Here is a 19076-nt window from a genome sequence, read left to right on the forward strand (position 1 = left end):
AAGTTTGGGATAAAACCTGTTGAACTACTATCTCAAGGTCAGCTGTAGTAAGTGAGGAAGCCAAAGATGGACCTGTAGGAACTGATAGATCTGAGGGACACAAAGCAGTTGCTTAAGGAAGGGGAGTTTTGTTCTACTTTTGCATGAATTTCTGCAATTTGCAACAAACAGAGATATTATGGACTTTGGCATGGCAAAATTTGCAGCGAGTAGGTTTGGAAGACTAAAAGGTGGGACACCTAGAGTTTATTCATGGAGGAGCAGTGAATGCAACAATGGAAGGCTGTGGAGGAAGAGATGGTGTAGCTAACACATGATCAGATAATGACATGTGATAAGTAGGCTGACGGTTCTCCTCAGAAATGAGCTCCTTAACTACAACATTAAGAGAAGGAGTAGGAGACCGGATAAGCAAAGAAGCTCTAGTAGGCTCAAAATCTTCATGTAAACCCATCATGAAATGCATAAATTTACAATGATCTCGATATTTGGCAAAAAGCTCAATGTCCTTAGGATACAATAGTGGAGGATCTACAGCACGGAGTTGTTCCCACATAGAAGAAGTTTGAGAATAATAATAAAAAATAGACTAACCTGTCTCTTGGCACATTTGATAAAACTTTGATTCAATGTGGAATTCCAGGCTTGAATCATTAGTGTAATTGTAGCGATTGGACAAAAATATCTAAGCAACCTCAGCAGTACCAAGACAAGGAAGAAGACTATGGATGGAAGGTACAGAGGTGTACAGTACACCAGCCAAGGGGAGAGTGTCAATGTGGCTAGATCTGGACCTTACACATGGAGCGGCTGTAAGCAAAGGAAGAGGAAACATTGGCTACAAAGTTCTATCCTCAGCCCGTGCCAAGGGTGTGACTGCCTTGGGAAGGAAGTAAGATATGCATCTAACATGGTACTTAAGCACTCACAAAAGGAAGATATTGACCTTCTGAGTTCAGCAACTATAGAAACACCTCTTATTGGCTGAGTGCATGTTGGACCACTTCAGGGACACGTGTATCACCTACATTACTTCTAATGTCCCTCTTAATACCCAAGAGTTGTTCCCCAGGCAGTGGCAAAGTCACCTACCCATATGCCATAGTGCTGATGTTGGCACACTCTTTCTCCTCTAGTCACCAAATAGTACCCCAGTTGTAGTAAGGTCCAAAATAGGAAAATGATAACTTAACACCTGTTTTTGTACTCAGCCATATTCCTCAAATTATAAGAGGAACATACAGTTGGAATTTTAGGACAAGAACCCAAGTAGATCTTTTGAGAAGAGAGTAGAAAGTTGACAAGATAGTGAGGTAGAAAGTAAGATCTCTCTTTTAAGGAAGAACATCCTTATTGTACAAGGGTTACCTCTTTTTCCATACAATACAAAGCAGAACAAAGCAAGTGTAAGGGGGGTGGGCTGTGCTAGTGGTATTGGGCTGCCTTCTGCTGCAATAAGCCCAAGTTTTCTAGTTAAGAGAGTCGGGACCGGTCGAGCTTCAACTTAGGATGGTCCGGCTTGTGTGCAAACTAAGCCAAGTCTACCAAGAACTTGTTCATGATAGGCGGAACTGTTTCAGACAAATTGTGGCAGGCGGACGTAATAATAATAGAATAAATAGAAAATATCTACCCACTTAAATGGGGAAATGACCAAATAGCCCTTAACATCAATTACAATAACAACACTATTTGTTTTCCTTTTACGGAAGAGAGGGAAAAAAGAAATAATAGAGAAACATCAAATATTCACGGGTCAATCGAAATATTGGAGGAATTCAACCGGAAATTCAGTTTGCAGGAGCAGAACCACAAAGGGGAGAACGTCCCTCCTCAAAGCAGTCAATCTCTCAGGAAAGAATCCTACCGTAGAGGTTAACAGCCGTGAGGGAAATGGGCCTGAGTGGTTTTCTGCGTAGGTACTTTCGAGTTTTTTCTTACAGAGGGTCGGGTTTCATGAGGGAGAGAAGGGATTAATCTACCGGTGCATGCCCACCTATCTAACTCTCACTATTTCTTTCTTTCTTCTCACTATGTTTTCATTTTCTATTTCTTTTAAGTTTTCTATTTCCTTCTCTAAGTTCCGTTTGTGTTGTTCCCTGTTCACGGCAAGACCCTCCTTTTATAGTGCCTGCCATGACCCGATTTTACAATTTTAACCCTTAATTCTGTTTATCTGGTCTGGGTGTACTGGCCGACCATCACTGTGCCGTCTGTGTGTCGCCCTCCCATCGCTAAACAAGGAAGAGTATTTTGTTTGCTAGTCTGTCGTGGCACCCTTTCTTGCCACGGTCACGGTTTGGGTTATTTCTCTCTCCCTATCCCTCATGGCATGCACCTAATGGTTCTAACTCAACTTGCCTCTTTTAGGTAGTAAGCCATCCCAACAGGACACCTCCCCGAAAGAGCCTAAGCCAAAACCATAAAAATAGATATTTGCCCTCTCCCTACCACCAAACCATGCCCTCTGATCCTCTGACCCCCCGACCTCACCATGCTTTGTATTAGCTGGGTACAGGCTGGTGGTGCCTGGGACTTGCGCGTGCCTTCATTCCATATGTGTCCAAAACTTGCCTGCTGCCCATTCGTCTGTCGTGGTCTGGAGGCTCGCTGTCCGCGTTTTTTGACCTCTTATGTGGGCTGTTCTTTGTTTTCCTGCTCCATTCAAGAGCTGGGCTCTGTCTGATGATGGGCCTTACATTTCTTTGGCCCATTCCTTGGTTTCCTTTATTTCTTGCAATGTCGTACTGTTATTCCTGCTGTAATAACTTAATCCTGTTAGGCCTTTTTTGGGCCAGCCGCTTATTCCTTCTCTCAATGGCTTGGCATGGCCACTGTTTTGCTTTTACTTATGGGCTCCTATGTCCCTTTGGGCTTTCCTTTGGGTATCCTTGGCCTGTTTGCTTTCTTTGGGCTTCCTCGGCCCATTTGCTAATTCCACACTCCCATGGGCTTTTTACTAACTTCATTGGGTTTGCTTGACCCAATAACCTTATTCTCATCCTTGGGGTTTATGGGCCTGCCATAAACCCCTTACTTTCTTAGTTTGCATTACCTTGGGCCTACGGCAACCCTTTTTCACTTTTCTACCTCATACACTACCCATGGGATGCTATTTCTTTCTTTCCGGGCTTCTTTGAGCCCACTTGCCTCTTCAAGACCCATTTGTTTATTTCTTGGGCCTGTGATCCATTTCTCCTGCTGCTTGGGCCTAATGGTTTTGCTGTCTACTTTGTCAATTCTTTGTTGCCCTTGTTTTTGGGCTTTCCTTCTCACAAATAGCCCTCAACATTTAGCCCCCTGAACATATGAAACATTCCTGCGGTTCATATGTGAATGAAAAGACGTCTCTGCCCTTCTCTCTTCTCATCTTTTTCTTCTTCTTTTTTTTTCGAAGGTCTTTCTTTTAAGTTGTGGACCCTTTCTTATATATATATATATATATTTTCCTTCCTGCTACAAATAGGGTTGTCTCTTCAAATTTCCCAGTTTGGTAGTTATTTTCTAAGCATAGTCGCCGCTTCATTAATTTCATCCCATTCTGATGGCTGACCCGTCAACTTCCTTCATGCCATTACTAATGACCTGAGTATTTAAGGAAGAATCCTTTTGCACTTTAAACACAAACTCCTTCTTTTCCAAGAACATATACTCCCCGTCTCTTACTCTTCACCATCTTTTCCCCTTCAAACATCCGTACCCATCTTCTCCGACTAAAACCTCTCACCATGTCGCCGGTGAAAAGCCAAGGTTCTTCCCACCGTAAAAGGAAGGCGATCGCTTCCGACCCTCCTGCCGTTCCTGATGTAGGCGAGGAGACGTAACACTCCGATTCGGAACAGTCCGCTGCGGAAGAGACACGGCGCGACCCTAACAGTGAATGCGCTCCTTTGATCGACTCGTGGTATGAAGTCCACCCTCACTTTCCAAAAGTTCCTGGTGACTATGCGCCGCCACCGCCGGGTCGTGTATGGCTTGCCCTTGTCCGGCGTAACCCCGACGTCTCTTGGGCTCCGTTAGCATCTTCAATCCCCAATCTGGCTATTCGCCAAGGCATCTCGCTTCCCGTACCCATTCATTTCGAATTTGGGTTCGGCACTGCCTTAGGTTGGAGAGAATGGGTTGACAGTGAACTTTCCGATACGGGCTTTATGGGGTTGTTGCAACGAGTCGGCATCTTGAAGGCTGTTGTCTCATCTCCCTGCCTGTCGAACTTCTAGGACCTCTACAACCTCCAACATTTGGTCCGACGGTGGTGTACCACCACCCACACCTTTTTTTTCTCGTGTGGCAAACTCACCGTTACCCTTGAAGATGTGGCCAATCAGTTACTCCTGCCCATTCTTGGTGATGTCGATCCTGCCACTCTAGAGTTTTCTCTGGAGGAAGAAGCCATTGAGGCCGAATTGAGGAAAAAGATGGCCGGAAATACCAAGCTGTCATACTGGGTTAGTTCTTCTTCTAAGTTTTCTATTGCTGCTCCCCGCGCGACTTTTATTGCATTTTGGCTTTGCAAATTTGTTTTTGGGTCCCACCCCCACTACGCCATAAAGCCTTTGTTCTTTCGTTTGGCCATTAAAATATCTGCTGGGGTGAGCCTGCCACTGGACCCCATGTTCCTGGGGCATCTGTATGTCCAATTAGAGATTCTTCGTAGTGATGAGAGTCAGGCTGGGTCCTGCCACATTGTTACCTCTTCCGTTCACTGTACCATACTTCAGCAGGTGTTGTTTGAGCGTTGTGCTCAGTACTTGACAAAGTGTAGATCTGCTCGGTTTGCTAAAGATAAGTACCAGACATGTCCGAGAGTAATTACTGACTTTTGCGGTAGGTTTGAGTTCGATTTTTTGCTTGCTTTTCTCTGGTCTGGCTTGAAGCCCATTGGCTATTCTGTGGTTGAATCTTTTGATGAGGGCATTGCTTTTTCTTGGAGGGCCTATAGAAACTTAGGTGCAAATTATACTTGTATGGATTCTGCCATGGGTTCGTTTGTTGACACCATTGGGACTACCACCCCCTTGGTTAGTTTTGATGAAACAGGGATTACTTATATGGCGGCCACTAACGCCGGATGGCTGCATTACCTAGCCGATGAAGGCATTAGGTTTGCTCACTATCCTGCCAATCGGGTGAGAAGGCAGTTTGGATTGGATCAAGATATCCCCGATGACATTTCCTTCCACATGGAATCTCCTACTTCAATCCACCCTTTCCTGCGGCATACTGCCTTTGAGTTTTGGAGGCAACGCTTCAACGCCGTTATAGTTCCCGGTTCACTAATGGAGGGTCTCTGTACTCCTCCCATGCACAGTTATTGGGACGCGGTGATGACTACATTTGTGAATGAGCTAGTAGGTAGTCGTGGCTTCTCCTTTATTCCCCCTGATGAGCTAGGTATGGTTATCTCGGTTAACCCTCGCTTGCTTCTTCCTTCTAAGTCTGTTTTGGCGTATGCTAGGAAGCAAAACCGGTCAGCCATTTTTCAATGGGACGCAAAGAAAAAAGGATGGTACTGGCATGCTAGTGATTACCCTCTCGGTTGGGAGAAAAAGGTCAAGGTAATAAACATCTCTACACCGAGTAAGAAAGTTCCTGCCAAGCTCAAATTTGCCGGCAAGACCAAGCCTGCCACCCCACTACCACCTACAGGTGCTTCTCTGGCTAGCAGAACTCGTGGTAGCAAAAGGAAGACAACCCCTCACCCTGTATCTGCTGCTGAAAGGAGGGTAAGTCATCTCTCCCTTTTTTTTTGACAAAGAAATACTTCTTAACTTTCTTGCGGCTAACCTTGCTAATTTCCTCTGCCTCTTTTCTTTTAGTCTAAGCATAAGGAAGACTCGTCAGTTACCCGCCCTATTTTGCTTGATGAGCCCGAATCTGAGGTAAGTCTCTTTTCTTTACTTCTCTTTTTTCTTTTTTTTCCTTTTCACACGTGCTCCCTCTGCCATGTGTCTTTTGTTTTTGCTTAATAATTCCTTTGGTCTTCATGTTGGTATTTGTTTTCACCTTCTTCCCCTTTTCTTTTTTTTTTTTTTCTTAGGAGGAGTCTGAACCTTTATCCATATATCGACCCACTGCTGAGGAGATTTCCGCCTCCATGGGTGAACCCATGGAAGGCTTTTTTGATGGGGCCAATGTAGTATTCGCAACACCTGCTCCCTCTACTGCTGCACATAAGGCTCTTGCCAAAATTCCCACCCCTTCCGCCGAGCCGGTACCCAGAGAGGGTACTCATATCGAAGGGGTTGGTGAGACTACACCTTTGTTCGCCGAGACACCCACTCCCCAAGAGGGAGTCATTCCTCCTACCGTCGTTCAAACCAAAACCGCTCCTTCCATTCTGCCGCTTGTTATTTCGACCAGTGACCCTTTTGTAGCTATCTCCCAGGCTGTAAAGGGCGGTACTTCCCGTGTTGTTACTCCTTCCTCCATTCCTGGCTCTGCTACCCGTGGTCCTGATACGGACTTATCCTCAGAGGGGTCCGATGACATTCTTGAGGATCCCGATGATGCGCCCGTCCTAAAGAAGAGGATTTCCGATTCCGATGAAGAGGAGAGTGCTTTGCTCGAGCCTGACTTCATGGGTATATATCTTTCCTCCCCTTCTTTTTTCTTCTCTCCCTTTTTTTTTTTTTTTTTTTTTTTTGTACTTACGTTTCATTTGTAGGCCTATCTCCCTGCTTGCAGAGACTTTTGAGGGGCCAGGAATCGCAGCAGGCGTGGAAATGTCTGCTCTTGCCACACCTGTAGCGCCTATTCCTGCCGCACCTTCAGCACCCTTTTCAGCCATACCTACTGCTCCTGCTTCTGCTGTGCCTATAGTACTTGTTTCTGCTACACCCGCAGCCCCCATTCCTGGTAGCTCTGGCAAGTTTCCTTTTCCTTTTATTATATCCTCTCTTTTTTTTTTGTAAATCTTCTCTTCCCAGACCACAGCATCTCATTTTGCCTTGCGTTTTTTTTTTTTATAGGTCCACTTCCTACTGCCCCTTCTCACTTTGAGGTGGGTAGCAGTTCCACCGCCGTCCCGGATGATGCTACGACCTTCTTTGCCCACTTTGACCAGCCGGAGGTTAACGACCTTGGTCCGGCAGACTTCTGGGCTTTTGGTCCTCCTTACGTGGATTTTTATGGCTTCCGAGTCCCTGAGGATTGCGTTCTCACTTGGTGATGATCTACAGCAGTCGTGGCAACTTTATGCGTGAATTCCGTCTTGGCCGTTCTGCTAGGGAGCATTTCTTGAAGATGTTAGGATGCGTGCTGAACGATATTGAGCATAACTTCATTGATTCTGTTTCTGCCGAGAGAATTCTGCAGTGGAGGGCCGTGATTCAGGAGCTTATCAGTGTGGGTTTTGCTGTGGAGTTTGTTCTTGATCATCTTCGCGAAGTTGCCTGAACCCTTTTTATGAGGAGAGTTCAACCAGCCGTTGATGCCATAGATGCCTTTATCGAGCTTTTGAAGAAGGTGGTGGCAAATTCTCTGGGCTTCTTCCTACCCCACGCATTTGGATAAGACCCCACCTGGCATCCTGCGGTACAACTTTTCTTTTACCAGGGCATAGTCTTTTAACATCTTTAATCCTGCTGCATCGTCTCCCTTTACCAAGATTTCCTTTATGGGGATCCGCCAATCCCCTTCACCCTATTCCTTTTAGAACTTTTCCTTCAACACCTCAATGATGGATTCTTCCCTCTTGCTGACTTCTATCTTGGTGCTACTCCCTTTAAAGATTATTTGCGAACCCAACGCAGTTAATGCGTCCGCAAACCGATTTTCGTTTCTCAGGGCATGCTCTATTTCAAAGGTTGAGAATTTTTCTTCCATTCTCTGGGCCATCACTCTGTACGGGGCTAGGCTAGGCTCCTTTAAGGAAAAGCTTTCCTTGGCCTAGCAGACAACCAAGTTCGAATCCCCCAATACTTTCAAATGTTTGACTCCCATTTCGAGAGCCATGGCAAGCCTGGTTAAGTAGGCCTCGTACTCCACCGTGTTGTTTGAACAGGGGAATTCCAGCTTAAATGACAGCACCACTACCTTGTCTTCTTCATGATACAAAACTACTCCTACCCCTCCAGAATGGGTAATAGAAGACCCATCGAATTTCATTACTCACTGTTCTCTGACTTTTTCTGCCATGGCTACTTCCCTTGGAACTTCATCATCCAGTGGGAATTCTTCCTCTCCTGGAAACTGTGCCAATAAAGTTGCTATAGCCTAACTTTTCACTACCCTAGGTGTCCCCATTCTTAAGTCATATTGTGATAACTGTAGCAACCACTGGGATATACTGCCGGAGAGGATCAGCTATTGTAACATAGCTTTAATGGCATGGGACTTAGTCATCAGCCATACTTCATAGGCCAAGAAATAGTGACGCAATCTCTGCGAACCGTATACAATGGCCAGGCACGCTCTTTTTGCCCTTGGGTAACAAGTTTCTGCATCTTTTAAGGCGCGACTGATGTAGTATATTGGCTGCTCGACACCTCCTCCATCTTCCTGAGCGATTAGTGCGTCGATGGCGTACGAGTTGGTGGCTAAATAGAGTAGCAGTGGTCTTTTATGAATAGGGGCCTTCACCGTAGGGAGGTTCATCATTATCTGCTGTAGCCTTTTGAAGGTTGTCTGCTGCGCTTCCCCCCACTCAAAGCTTTGCCCCTTCTTAAGCAACTTGGTGAAGGCAGAGGTGATTGATGCCAATCCAGGGATGAATCTCCGGATATATGAGACTTTTCCTAAGAAGCTCTTCAATTCTTTTACTGTGGCCGGAGGTCTCATAGTTGCTATGGTCGTGGCTTTGGCCGGATCCACATCTATGCCCCTGTTGTGAACCAGGAAACCCAGGAATTTCCCAGAGGACACTCCGAATGCACACTTGAGGGGATTCATTCTTAACTTGAAAGCTCTGCATCTTTCGAATACCCTTTTTAACACACAAAATTGCTCTTCTCTCCTCTTTGACTTAACCACTATGTCATCCACATAGTCTTCTAGCTCCTGGTGCATCATATCGTGAAATATGGCCATTATTGCTCGTTGGTAAGTTGCGCCTGCATTTTTTAACTCGAAGAGCATCACAGTGGAGTAAAAATTGCCCATGGGTGTTCTGAAAGCAGTTTTCTCTGCATCCTTTGGTGCCATTCTGATCTGATTGTATCTGCTGAAACCATCCATGAATGAAAACATGGCGCTTCTGGCTGCGGAATCTATTAGTAAATCCATGTTCGATAATGGAAATTCGTCCTTTGGACAAGCTTTGTTGAGATTTCTGAAATCTACACAGCATCTTATCTGGCCGTTCTTCTTCTTCACTGGTACTATGTTGGACAGCCAGCGAGGATGCTGAATAAGCTTGACGAATCCTGCGGCCAGCAACTTCTGCACCTCTTTGATTATCTGCCCTTCTATTTCTGTATGAAATATTCTAGCAGGCTGGGCCACCGGCTTGGCCTTTGGGTCTACATTTAATGTATGCGCAACTAGTTACATAACCTGGGTCAACTTCTTCCAACTCTTCCTCTGCCATAACCTGGGTGTCCTTTTCTGCCGCAACTGCCTCATCCTTTTCTTCTTCTTTTCCCAAACTTTCTTCAGCGACGCAACACGCCAAACTCTTGTGTTGCCCTTTTTGGGTGGGACCCACTTGCATCTCACCCGTGGGCCCCACGCACCATCATAACTTATACACAATCCTGTCATCAAGGCCTCGGACCCTGATGCACTGAGGTGTTTTGTTTGGCTCTACGGCAGGTGCTTATTTTCTTTTCTTCTTTCGCGCCAGTAGTTCTCTTAAATCGAGTTCTAGGTCATCTTGGACATCTTCCCACCTAGGCACGAAGATAACTCGTGGCTTTGAAACCGAGTTTTCCCCAAATGGAGCCCATTGATCATAAAACATGGTTTCCACCAAGTGGGCTTCTGCCTGCTCGAATGGCGAAGGGTTTGCAGCTATGCGTATCATCCTACCATTCAATCTTCCTTTCACACATTGGTGGTAGGTGGATGGGATTAATCGGTGTTTGTGTAACCAGGGCCTTCCCAAAAGCACATGGTAGGATACCTTCGTTTTGACCACATGGAAACGAGCAAAAGAGGCTATAGGGCCTACTTTCAACCACAACTGAATGTGGCCTACGGTGTACTCACCTCTTCCACCGAACCCCGTTACTTCCATCGGGTATCCTTGGATCTTTCTTTCTGAAATTCTTGCTGCTTGCAAGGTGCTCAACGTAATGAGGTTTACGAAGCACCTGTATCCACCAGGGCCCTCTTGATGGGGATTTGATTTATAGATGCTGCTAAGTAGAGTGGCCTCCTATGATCTGGGTGTCCCACCTCCATATCCTCACTGCTGAACGTGATTTCTGTTGATTCCTTTAGGAGGGCTCTGTCTTTTGGCATTTCTGCTGACAGGCACTCCACCCTTGCCTGGAGGCGATACTTACCAAAGCCTTCGTGGCTATTTTCCTTTCTTTTGCTGTAAGTCCCAACTGGTCAAATAGATTTTTGAACTTGGCACTCTGATGTAGAGTGGTAATTGCCACAGCAGGCAGGGCCAAGTTTTCTTCCTCATCTTCTCCCGGGTTTGCGCATATTACTACTACTGCTACACCCTTTCCCTTGTGGTTTGGGAGTGGGTTTCTTTGGACTTCCTGTTGGGTTAGCTCCAACGTGCCTTCTTTAATCCTGTGGTGCACCAACCTGCGAAGCGCCCAGCATTCTGCGGTGGGAGGTTGTACATAGTTGTGCAGGCGGCAGAAGCGAGGATCTCTCCTTTCTTCCTCCATGGGCTCTCTGGAAACCTGGTTGGGTTTAAAGATCTCGTCTGCTATCTACTTGTCAAGTAGCACATCTAGCTCCTTAGGAGTACATGGTAAGGGTGGGGGCGTATCATACTCCCTTCCCTCTGTTTTCCTTCTCTGCTCTCCAGTGGACACTACCATAGCTTGCGGGGCGTTTCTTTTGTCTGAACTGGGTTTTACAGACTGAGCCGTCTTTCTAGCTTTCTGTAATAGTTGTACGAACTGGGAAATCTCTAGATTTTCTAGGACAACTTTGAATTCCCGAATCATGTTAATCACGCACATTTCCACTAACATCCTTTCTTCACAGTGGTCGTAGCAGTCAAGTGCTATGCCCCTGAACCGTTTGATGTATTCCATCAAATCCTCGCCATTCCTTTGCTTGGTCGCTTGCAAAGTTGCGAGCATTACCGTTTCTTCTCCGTGGAAGTACTTAGTGTAAAATACATTCACCATGTCATCCCAAGTTGGGATTGATCCTGGTTTTAAGCCATTGTACCAAGTGTATGCCCGGTCACACAGTGACTTTGAAAACTCCCGTAAACATAAGTCTTCGTCTGCTGCGTAAAGGCCAAGGGTATCAATAAATTTGCTCACGTGCTCTACTGCACTTCCCTTCCTGCCATCGTACTATGCAAAGGCCCTTGGCTCATACCGCTCGAGGTATGGTTTGCTGAGTACCTTTAGAGGGTAAGGAGGTCTTCGTGCGTAAAACCTCTCCTTTGGTGTTCTGGCTCTCTCTTGCTCCAGGAGAGCCGCTACTTCAGCCATAGTAATGAAGCGCTGTTCAGCATTCCGTGGGACACCTCTTGCCAGTGTCTCCACTCTGTCCGCTGCATGATCTGGGTTATGCTGGCTGCCTTTTTCCTTTGTTTTGTCTACTTTTAGTTGACGGATCACTTCCATCATTTGTTGCTACGAGTGCTGTAGTGATTGCAATACTTTAATGAAAGTGTTGACATTGTCCGTGGGGACTCTTGTCTAAGGCTGAGGATCAGCCCCCGTTCTGTTGGCACCTTCCGTTTGGTTAAGTTGCTGTTGGTGAGGCATTGTTGACCTAGATTCTGCTTGCAAGGGTACGACACTCATATTCTGTGTCGTCCTGGACTTTGGTGGCATTTTTTGCTAGGGGCTCTGTTTTCTTTTTTCTTTTTGCCGCTATTTGCTTCCCAACTCCCCAGTGAAGTCGCCAATTGTAAGGAGGGTGGGCTGTGCTAGTGGTATTGGGCTGCCTCTTGTTGCACTAAGCCCAAGTTTTCTGGATAAGAGAGTCGGGACCGGTCCAGCTTCAACTTAAGATGGTCCGGCTTGTGTGCAAACTAAGCCAAGTCTGCTAGGAACGTGTTCACGATAGGCGGAACTGTTTCAGAAAAATTGTGGCAAGTAGACATAATAATAATAGAATAAATAGAAAATATCTACCTACTTAAATGGGGAAATGACCAAATAGCCCTTAACATCAATTACAATAACAACACTATTTGTTTTCCTTTTACGAAAGAGAGGGAAAAAAGAAATAACAGAGAAACATCAAATGTTCACGGGTCAATCGAAATACTGGAGGAATTCGATCGGAAATTCAATCTGCAGGAGCAGAACCACAAAGGGGAGAATGTCCCTCCTCAAAGCAGTCAATCTCTCAGGAAAGAATCCTGCCGCAGAGGTTAACAGCCCTGAGGGAAACGGGCCTGAGTGGTTTTCTGCGTAGGTACTTTCGAGTTTTTTCTTACAGAGGGCCAGGTTTCATGAGGGAGAGAAGGGATTAATCTACCGGTGCATGCCCACCTTTCTAACTCTCACTATTTCTTTCTTTCTTCTCACTATGTTTTCCTTTTCTATTTCTTTTAAGTTTTCTATTTCCTTCTCTAAGTTCCGTTTGTGTTGTTCCCTGTTCACGACAAGACCCTCCTTTTATAGTGCCAACCGTGACCCGATTTTACTGTTTTAACCCTTAATTACCTTTGTCTGATCTAGGTGTACTGGCCGACCATCACTGTGTCGTCTGTGTGTCGCCCTCCCATCGCCAGACAAGGAAGAGTATTTTGTTTGCTAGTCTGTCGTGGCACCCTTTCTTGTCACGGTCACGGTCTGGGTTTTTTCTCTCTCCCTATCCCTCATGGCATGCACCTAATGGTTCCAACTCAGCTTGCCTCTTTTGGGTAGTAACCCATCCCAGCAAGACACCTCCCCGAAAGAGCCTAAGCCGAAACCATAAAAATAGATTTTTCCCCTCTCCCCATCACCAAACCATGCCCTCTGATCCTCTGACCCCCCGACCTCACCATGCTCTGTATTGGCTGGGTACAGGTTGGTGGTGCCTGGGCCTTGCGCGTGCCTTCATTCCATATGTGTCCAAAACTTGCCTGTTGCCCATTCGTCTGCCGTGGTCTGAAGGCTCGCCGTCTGTGTTTTTTGACCTCTTATGTGGGCTGTTCTTTGGTTTCCCGCTCCATTCAAGAGCTGGGCTTTGTCTGATGATGGGCCTTACATTTCTTTGGCCCATTCCTTGGTTTCCTTTATTTCTTGCAATGTCGTACTGTTATTCCTGCTGTAATAACTTAATCCTGTTGGACCTCTTTTGGGCCAGCCATTTATTCCTTCTCTCAGTGGCTTGGCATGGCCACTATTTTGCTTTTACTTATGGGCTCCTATGTCCCTTTGGGCTTTCCTTTGGGCATCCTTGGCCCGTTTGCTTTCTTTGGGCTTCCTCGGCCCATTTGCTAATTCCACACTCCCATGGGCTTTTTACTAACTTCATTGGACTTCCCTGGCCCAATAACCTTATTCTCATCCTTGGGGTTTATGGGCCTGCCATAAACCCCTTACTTTCTTAGTTTGCATTACCTTGGGCCTGCAGCGGCCCTTTCTCACTTTTCTACCTCATACACTGCCCATGGGATGCTATTTCTTTCTTTCCGGGCTTCTTTGAGCCCACTTGCCTCTTCAAGACCCATTTGGTTATTTCTTGGGCCTGTGATCCATTATTCCTGCCACTTGAGCCTAATGGTTTTGCTGTCTGTTTTGTCAATTCTTTGTTGCCCTTGTTATTGGGCTTTCCTTCTCACAAATGGCCCTCAACAGCTAGAATGATTCTTTCTTGCTTAAATCGTGGTTTTTCATCCCTTTTTTAGGGTTTTCCACGTACATCCTTTGTTCCTTTCATATTCTTTCTATCACTTTCTTCTTCTCTAGACTTTGTGATGTCAAAGCTTGCATTTTTGTCACTCATGAGCTTTCTCATCGAGATGTACTGTTAGATAACTTATTCACTCTCTAATATAAGCTCAAATCTAACTTGCACTTACAAGAGGTATTGATAAACCAAGACTAGATCTTACTCTGAATACTCTCCCATTCTTCTAGGCATGCTTCATAATCATCCTCTATTATAACAGTAATCTTGGAAGAATCAGCATCAGTTACGACTTTAGACTGAAGTATTGGTACTGGTTTAGGAATCGAACCAATTACATACCTCCATAGTTTGTGACCCTTGAGAAAAATAGTCATATTTTGAGACCATGCATGATAGCTAGTAGGTCCATCCAAGATAATGGTGATAGGACGTATAATGTATCGTTCGTTATGTTGAGCCATAATGAAGAAAATGACCAAAAAAGAAGGATTTAGAGACCTCAAATGAAGAAACAGAGTCCAAAATTGAAATCTATGCAAAAAAACTGAGCAAGATGGGCCTTGTTGAAAATTTTTAACTTTCCGATAAAAAGTCAACGATTGGTCAACGGTTAATGCTCAGAGTTAACGGTCAATGGCCAGTAGTAGCCCATCTGTAGTAGGCATCTGTAAAGCCTTTTCTTCCCCTGGTGCTCACCACATTCTCCTGAATGCACTTCTTTTATCATTTCTTTTGCTTCTTCAGGGCCCAAACACCTCAAAGGGTCCCCATCATACCCCTTTTTGAAAAGGACCATATTATGCAAGAAGTAGTGTGTTACCAACCTCTTAAGCTTGTATCTTTCACTGTGCTTTTGTGGCAGGATGCCTTCTGTTAGGTACTGTATGAAAGGGCTTCTCCAATCCTCGCTGACGAATACTATGTAACTTTCCTCCCTGTCTGCCGCAAGCTAGCAAGTCTCACACTGGGTTTGGACTTGATCTGCATCTTTACCCATACTTGGCCAATAGAAGCCTGCTCTCTGAAGTCTGCTCTCTGAAGTCTGCGGTAAAGACTGACTTCTCCGCAAGACCCGCAAGTCTTGTCGTGTATTTCTTTCAATTTTCTCTAGGCTTCTTCCTGCCCCACGCATCTGGATAAGACCCCACCTGGCATCCTGCGGTACAACTCTTCGTTTACCAAGGCATGATCTTTTAACATCTTTAATTTTGCTGCATCGTCTCCCTTTACCAACACTTCCTTTATGGGGATCCACCAATCCCCTTCGCCCTGTTCCTCTCGGACCTTTTCCTTCAACACCTCAATGATGGATTCTTCCCTCTTGCTGACTTCTATCCTGGTGCTACTCCTTTTGAAGATTATTTGCGAACCCAGTGCAACTAATGCGTCCAAAAACCGATTTTCGTTTCTCGGGGCATGCTCTATTTCAAAGGTTGAGAATTTTTCTTCGATTCTTTGGGTCATCCCTCTGTACGGGGCTAGGCTAGGCTCCTTTAAGGAAAAGCTTCCCTTGGCCTGGCAAATAACCAAGTTTGAATCCCTCAATACTTTCAAATGTTTGACTCCCATTTCGAGAGCCGTGGCAAGCCCGGTTAAGTAGGCCTCGTACTCCGCCGTGTTGTTTGAATACGGGAATTCCAGCTTAAATGACAGTGCCACTGCCTTGTCTTCTTCATGATACAAAACTACTCCTACCCCTCCGGAATGGGTAGTAGAAGACCAATCAAATTTCATTACCCACTGTTCTCTGACTTCTTCTAACAAGGCTACTTCCCCTGGAACTTCATCATCCAGTGGGAATTCTTCCTCTCCTGGAAACTGTGCCAATAAATCTGCTATAGCCTGACTTTTCACTGCCCTAGGTGTCCCCATTTTAAAGTCGTATTGTGATAACTGTAGCAACCACTGGGATATCCTGCCAGAGAGGATCGGCTGTTGTAAAAGAGCTTTAATGGCATGGGACTTAGTCATCAGCCATACTTCGTAGGTCAAGAAATAGTGACGCAACCTCTGCGAAGCGTATACAATGGCCAGGCACGCTCTCTCTGCCCTTAGGTAACGAGTTTCTGCATCTTTTAAGGCGCGGTTGATGTAGTATATTGGCTGCTCGACACCACCTCCATCTTCCAGAGCAATTAGTGCGCTGATGGCGTACGAGTTGGTGGCCAAATAGAGTAGCAGTGGTCTTTTATGAATAAGGGCCTGCATCGTGGGGAGGTTCATCATTATCTGTTGTAGCCTTTTGAAGGCCGTCTGCTACGCTTCCCCCCACTCAAAGCTTTGCCCTTTCTTGAGCAACTTGGTGAAGGCAGAGGTGATTGATGCCAATCTAGGGATGAATCTCCGGATATATGAGACTTTTCCTAAGAAGCTCTTCAATTCTTTTACTGTGGCTGGAGGTCTCATAGTTGCTATAGTCGTGGCTTTGGCCGGATCCACGTCTATGCCCCTGCTGTGAACCAGAAAACCCAGGAATTTCCCAGAGGACACTTCGAATGTGCACTTAAGGGGATTCATTCTTAACTTGAAAGCTCTACATCTTTCGAATACCCTTTTTAACACACAAAAGTGCTCTTCTCTCCTTTTTGACTTAACCACTATGTCGTCCACATAGTCTTTTAGCTCCTGGTGCATCATATCGTGAAATATGGTCGTTATTGCTCGTTGGTAAGTTGCGCCTGCATTTTTTAACCCGAAGAGCATCACAGTGTAGTAAAAATTGCCCATAGTTGTTCTGAAAGCAGTTTTCTCTACATCCTTTGGTGCCATTCTGATCTGATTGTATAGGCTGAAACCATCCATGAATGAAAAATGGCGCTTCCTGCTGCGGAATCTATAAGTAAATTCTTGTTCGCAATGGGAATTCGTCCTTTGGACAAACTTTGTTGAGATTTTTGAAATCTACACAGCATCTTATTTGGCCGTTCTTCTTCTTCACTGGTACTATGCTGGATAGCCAGCCAGGATGCTAAGTAGGCTTGATGAATCCTGCGCCAGCAACTTCTGCACCTCTTTGACTATCTGCCCTTCTATTTTTGTGTGAAATATCCTGGCAGGCTGGGCCACCAGCTTGGCCTCTGGATCTACATATAATGTATGCGCAACTAGCCCGGGATCCAGTCCTGGCATTTCACCGTAGTCCCAAGCAAAAACGTCTTTGAATTCTTTCAACAACAGTATGAGTTTGACTTCTCCTTTTTTGTTAGGCTTGCACTGATTGAGATAGGCCCTGGTTCTCATGAATCAGGCCCTAAGTCAACTTCTTCCAACTCTTCCTCTGCCATAACCTGTACGTCCTTTTCTGCCGTAACTTCCTCATCCTTCTCTTCTTCTTTTCCCAAACTTTCTTCAGCGACGCAACATGCCAAACTCTCGTGTTGCCCTTTTTGGGTGGGACCCACTTACATCTCACCCGTGGGCCCCACGCACCTTCATAACTTATACACAATCCTGCCATCAAGGCCTTAGACCCTGATGCACAGAGGCGTTTTGTCTGGCTCTGCGGCAGGCGCTTCTTTTCTTTTCTTCTTTCGCGCCAGTAGTTCTCTTAAATCAGGTTTTGGGTCGTCTTGGACATCTTCCCATCTAGGCACGAAGGTACCTCGTGGCTTTCAAACTGAGTTTTCCCTAGACGGAGCCCATTGGTCATAAAACATGGTTTCCACCAAGTGGGCTTCTGCCTACTCGAATGGCAAGGGGTTTGCAGCTATGCGTATAATCTTGCCATTCAATCTTCCTTTCACACATTGGTGGTAGGTGGATGGGACCAGTCAGTGTGTGTGTAACTAGGGCCTTTCCAAAAGCACATGATAGGATACTTCCGTTCTGACCACATGGAAATGAGCTAAAGAGGATATAGGGCTTACTTTCAACCAGAACTGAATGTGGCCTGTGGTGTACTCACCTCTTCCACTGAACCCCGTTACTTCCATTGGGCATCCTTGGATCTTTCTTTTTGAAATTCTTGCTGCTTGCAAGGTGCTCAACGGAATGAGGTTTACGGAAGCACCCGTATCCACCAGGGCCCTCTTGATGGGGATTTGATTTATAGATGCTACTAAATAGAGAGGCCTCTTGTGATCTAGGTGTTCCACCTCCATATCCTCACTACTGAACGTGATTTCTGTTGATTCCTGTAGGAGGGCTCTGTCTTCTGGCATTTCTACTGACAGGCACTCCACCCCTGCCCCGGAGGCGATACTTACCAAAGCCTCCGTGGCTATTTTCCTTTGTTTTGTTGTAAGTCCCAACTGGTCAAATAAATTTTTGAACTTGGCACTCTACTGTAGAGTGGTAATCGCCGCGACAGGCAGGGCCAAGTTTTCTTCCTCGTCTTCCCTCGGGTCTGCGCATATTACTACTACTGCAACACCCTTTCCCTTGTGGTTAGGGAGCAGGTTTCTTTAGACTTCCTGCTGGGTTAGCTCCAATGTGCCTTCTTTAATCCTGCGGTGCACCAACCTACGAAGTGCCCAGCATTCTGCGGTGGGATGTTATACATAGTTGTGCAAGCGGCAGAAGTGAGGATCTCTCCTTTCTTCCACTGTGGGCTCTCTAGAAACCTGGTTGGGTTTAAAGATCCCGTCCGCTATCCACTTGTCAAGTAGCACATCTAACTCCTTAGGAGTACATGGTAAGGGTAGGGGCGTATCATACTCCCTTCCCTCTGTTTTCCTTCTCCACTCTCTAGTGGACACTGCCATAGCTTACAGGGCATTTCTTTTGTCTGAACTGGGTTTTACAGACTGAGCCGTCTTTCTAGCTTTCTGCAATAGTTGTGCGAACTGGGAAATATCTAGATTTTTCAGGACAGCTCTAAATTCCCAAATCATGTTGGTCATGCACATTTCCACTAACGTCCTTTCTTCACAGTGGTCATAACAGTCAAGTGCTATGTCCCTGAACCGTTTGATGTATTCCATCAAATCCTCACCGTTCCTTTGCTTGGTCGCTTGCAGGGTGGCGAGTGTTACTGTTTCCTCTCCGTGGAAGTACTTAGTACAAAATACATCCACCATGTCATCCCAAGTTGGGATCAATCCTGGTTTTAAGCCAATATACCAGGTGTATGCCCGGTCACATAGTAACTTTGAAAACTCCCGCAGACATAAGTCTTCGTCTGCTACGTAAGGGCC

General features: G+C 45.7%; 1 protein-coding gene across 1 annotated transcript; it reads right to left on the reverse strand.

Annotated features, from left to right (window-relative positions):
* Positions 1-15048: 15048 nt before the first annotated feature.
* On the reverse strand, positions 15049-16149 carry LOC126701078 (uncharacterized). The gene has a single exon (XM_050399220.1). The coding sequence runs from the start codon at positions 16147-16149 to the stop codon at positions 15049-15051; it is 1101 nt and encodes a 366-aa protein (XP_050255177.1).
* Positions 16150-19076: the final 2927 nt, after the last annotated feature.

This window comes from Quercus robur, chromosome 2, assembly GCF_932294415.1.
Source record: "Quercus robur chromosome 2, dhQueRobu3.1, whole genome shotgun sequence".
NCBI classification, from domain to species: Eukaryota; Viridiplantae; Streptophyta; class Magnoliopsida; order Fagales; family Fagaceae; genus Quercus; species Quercus robur.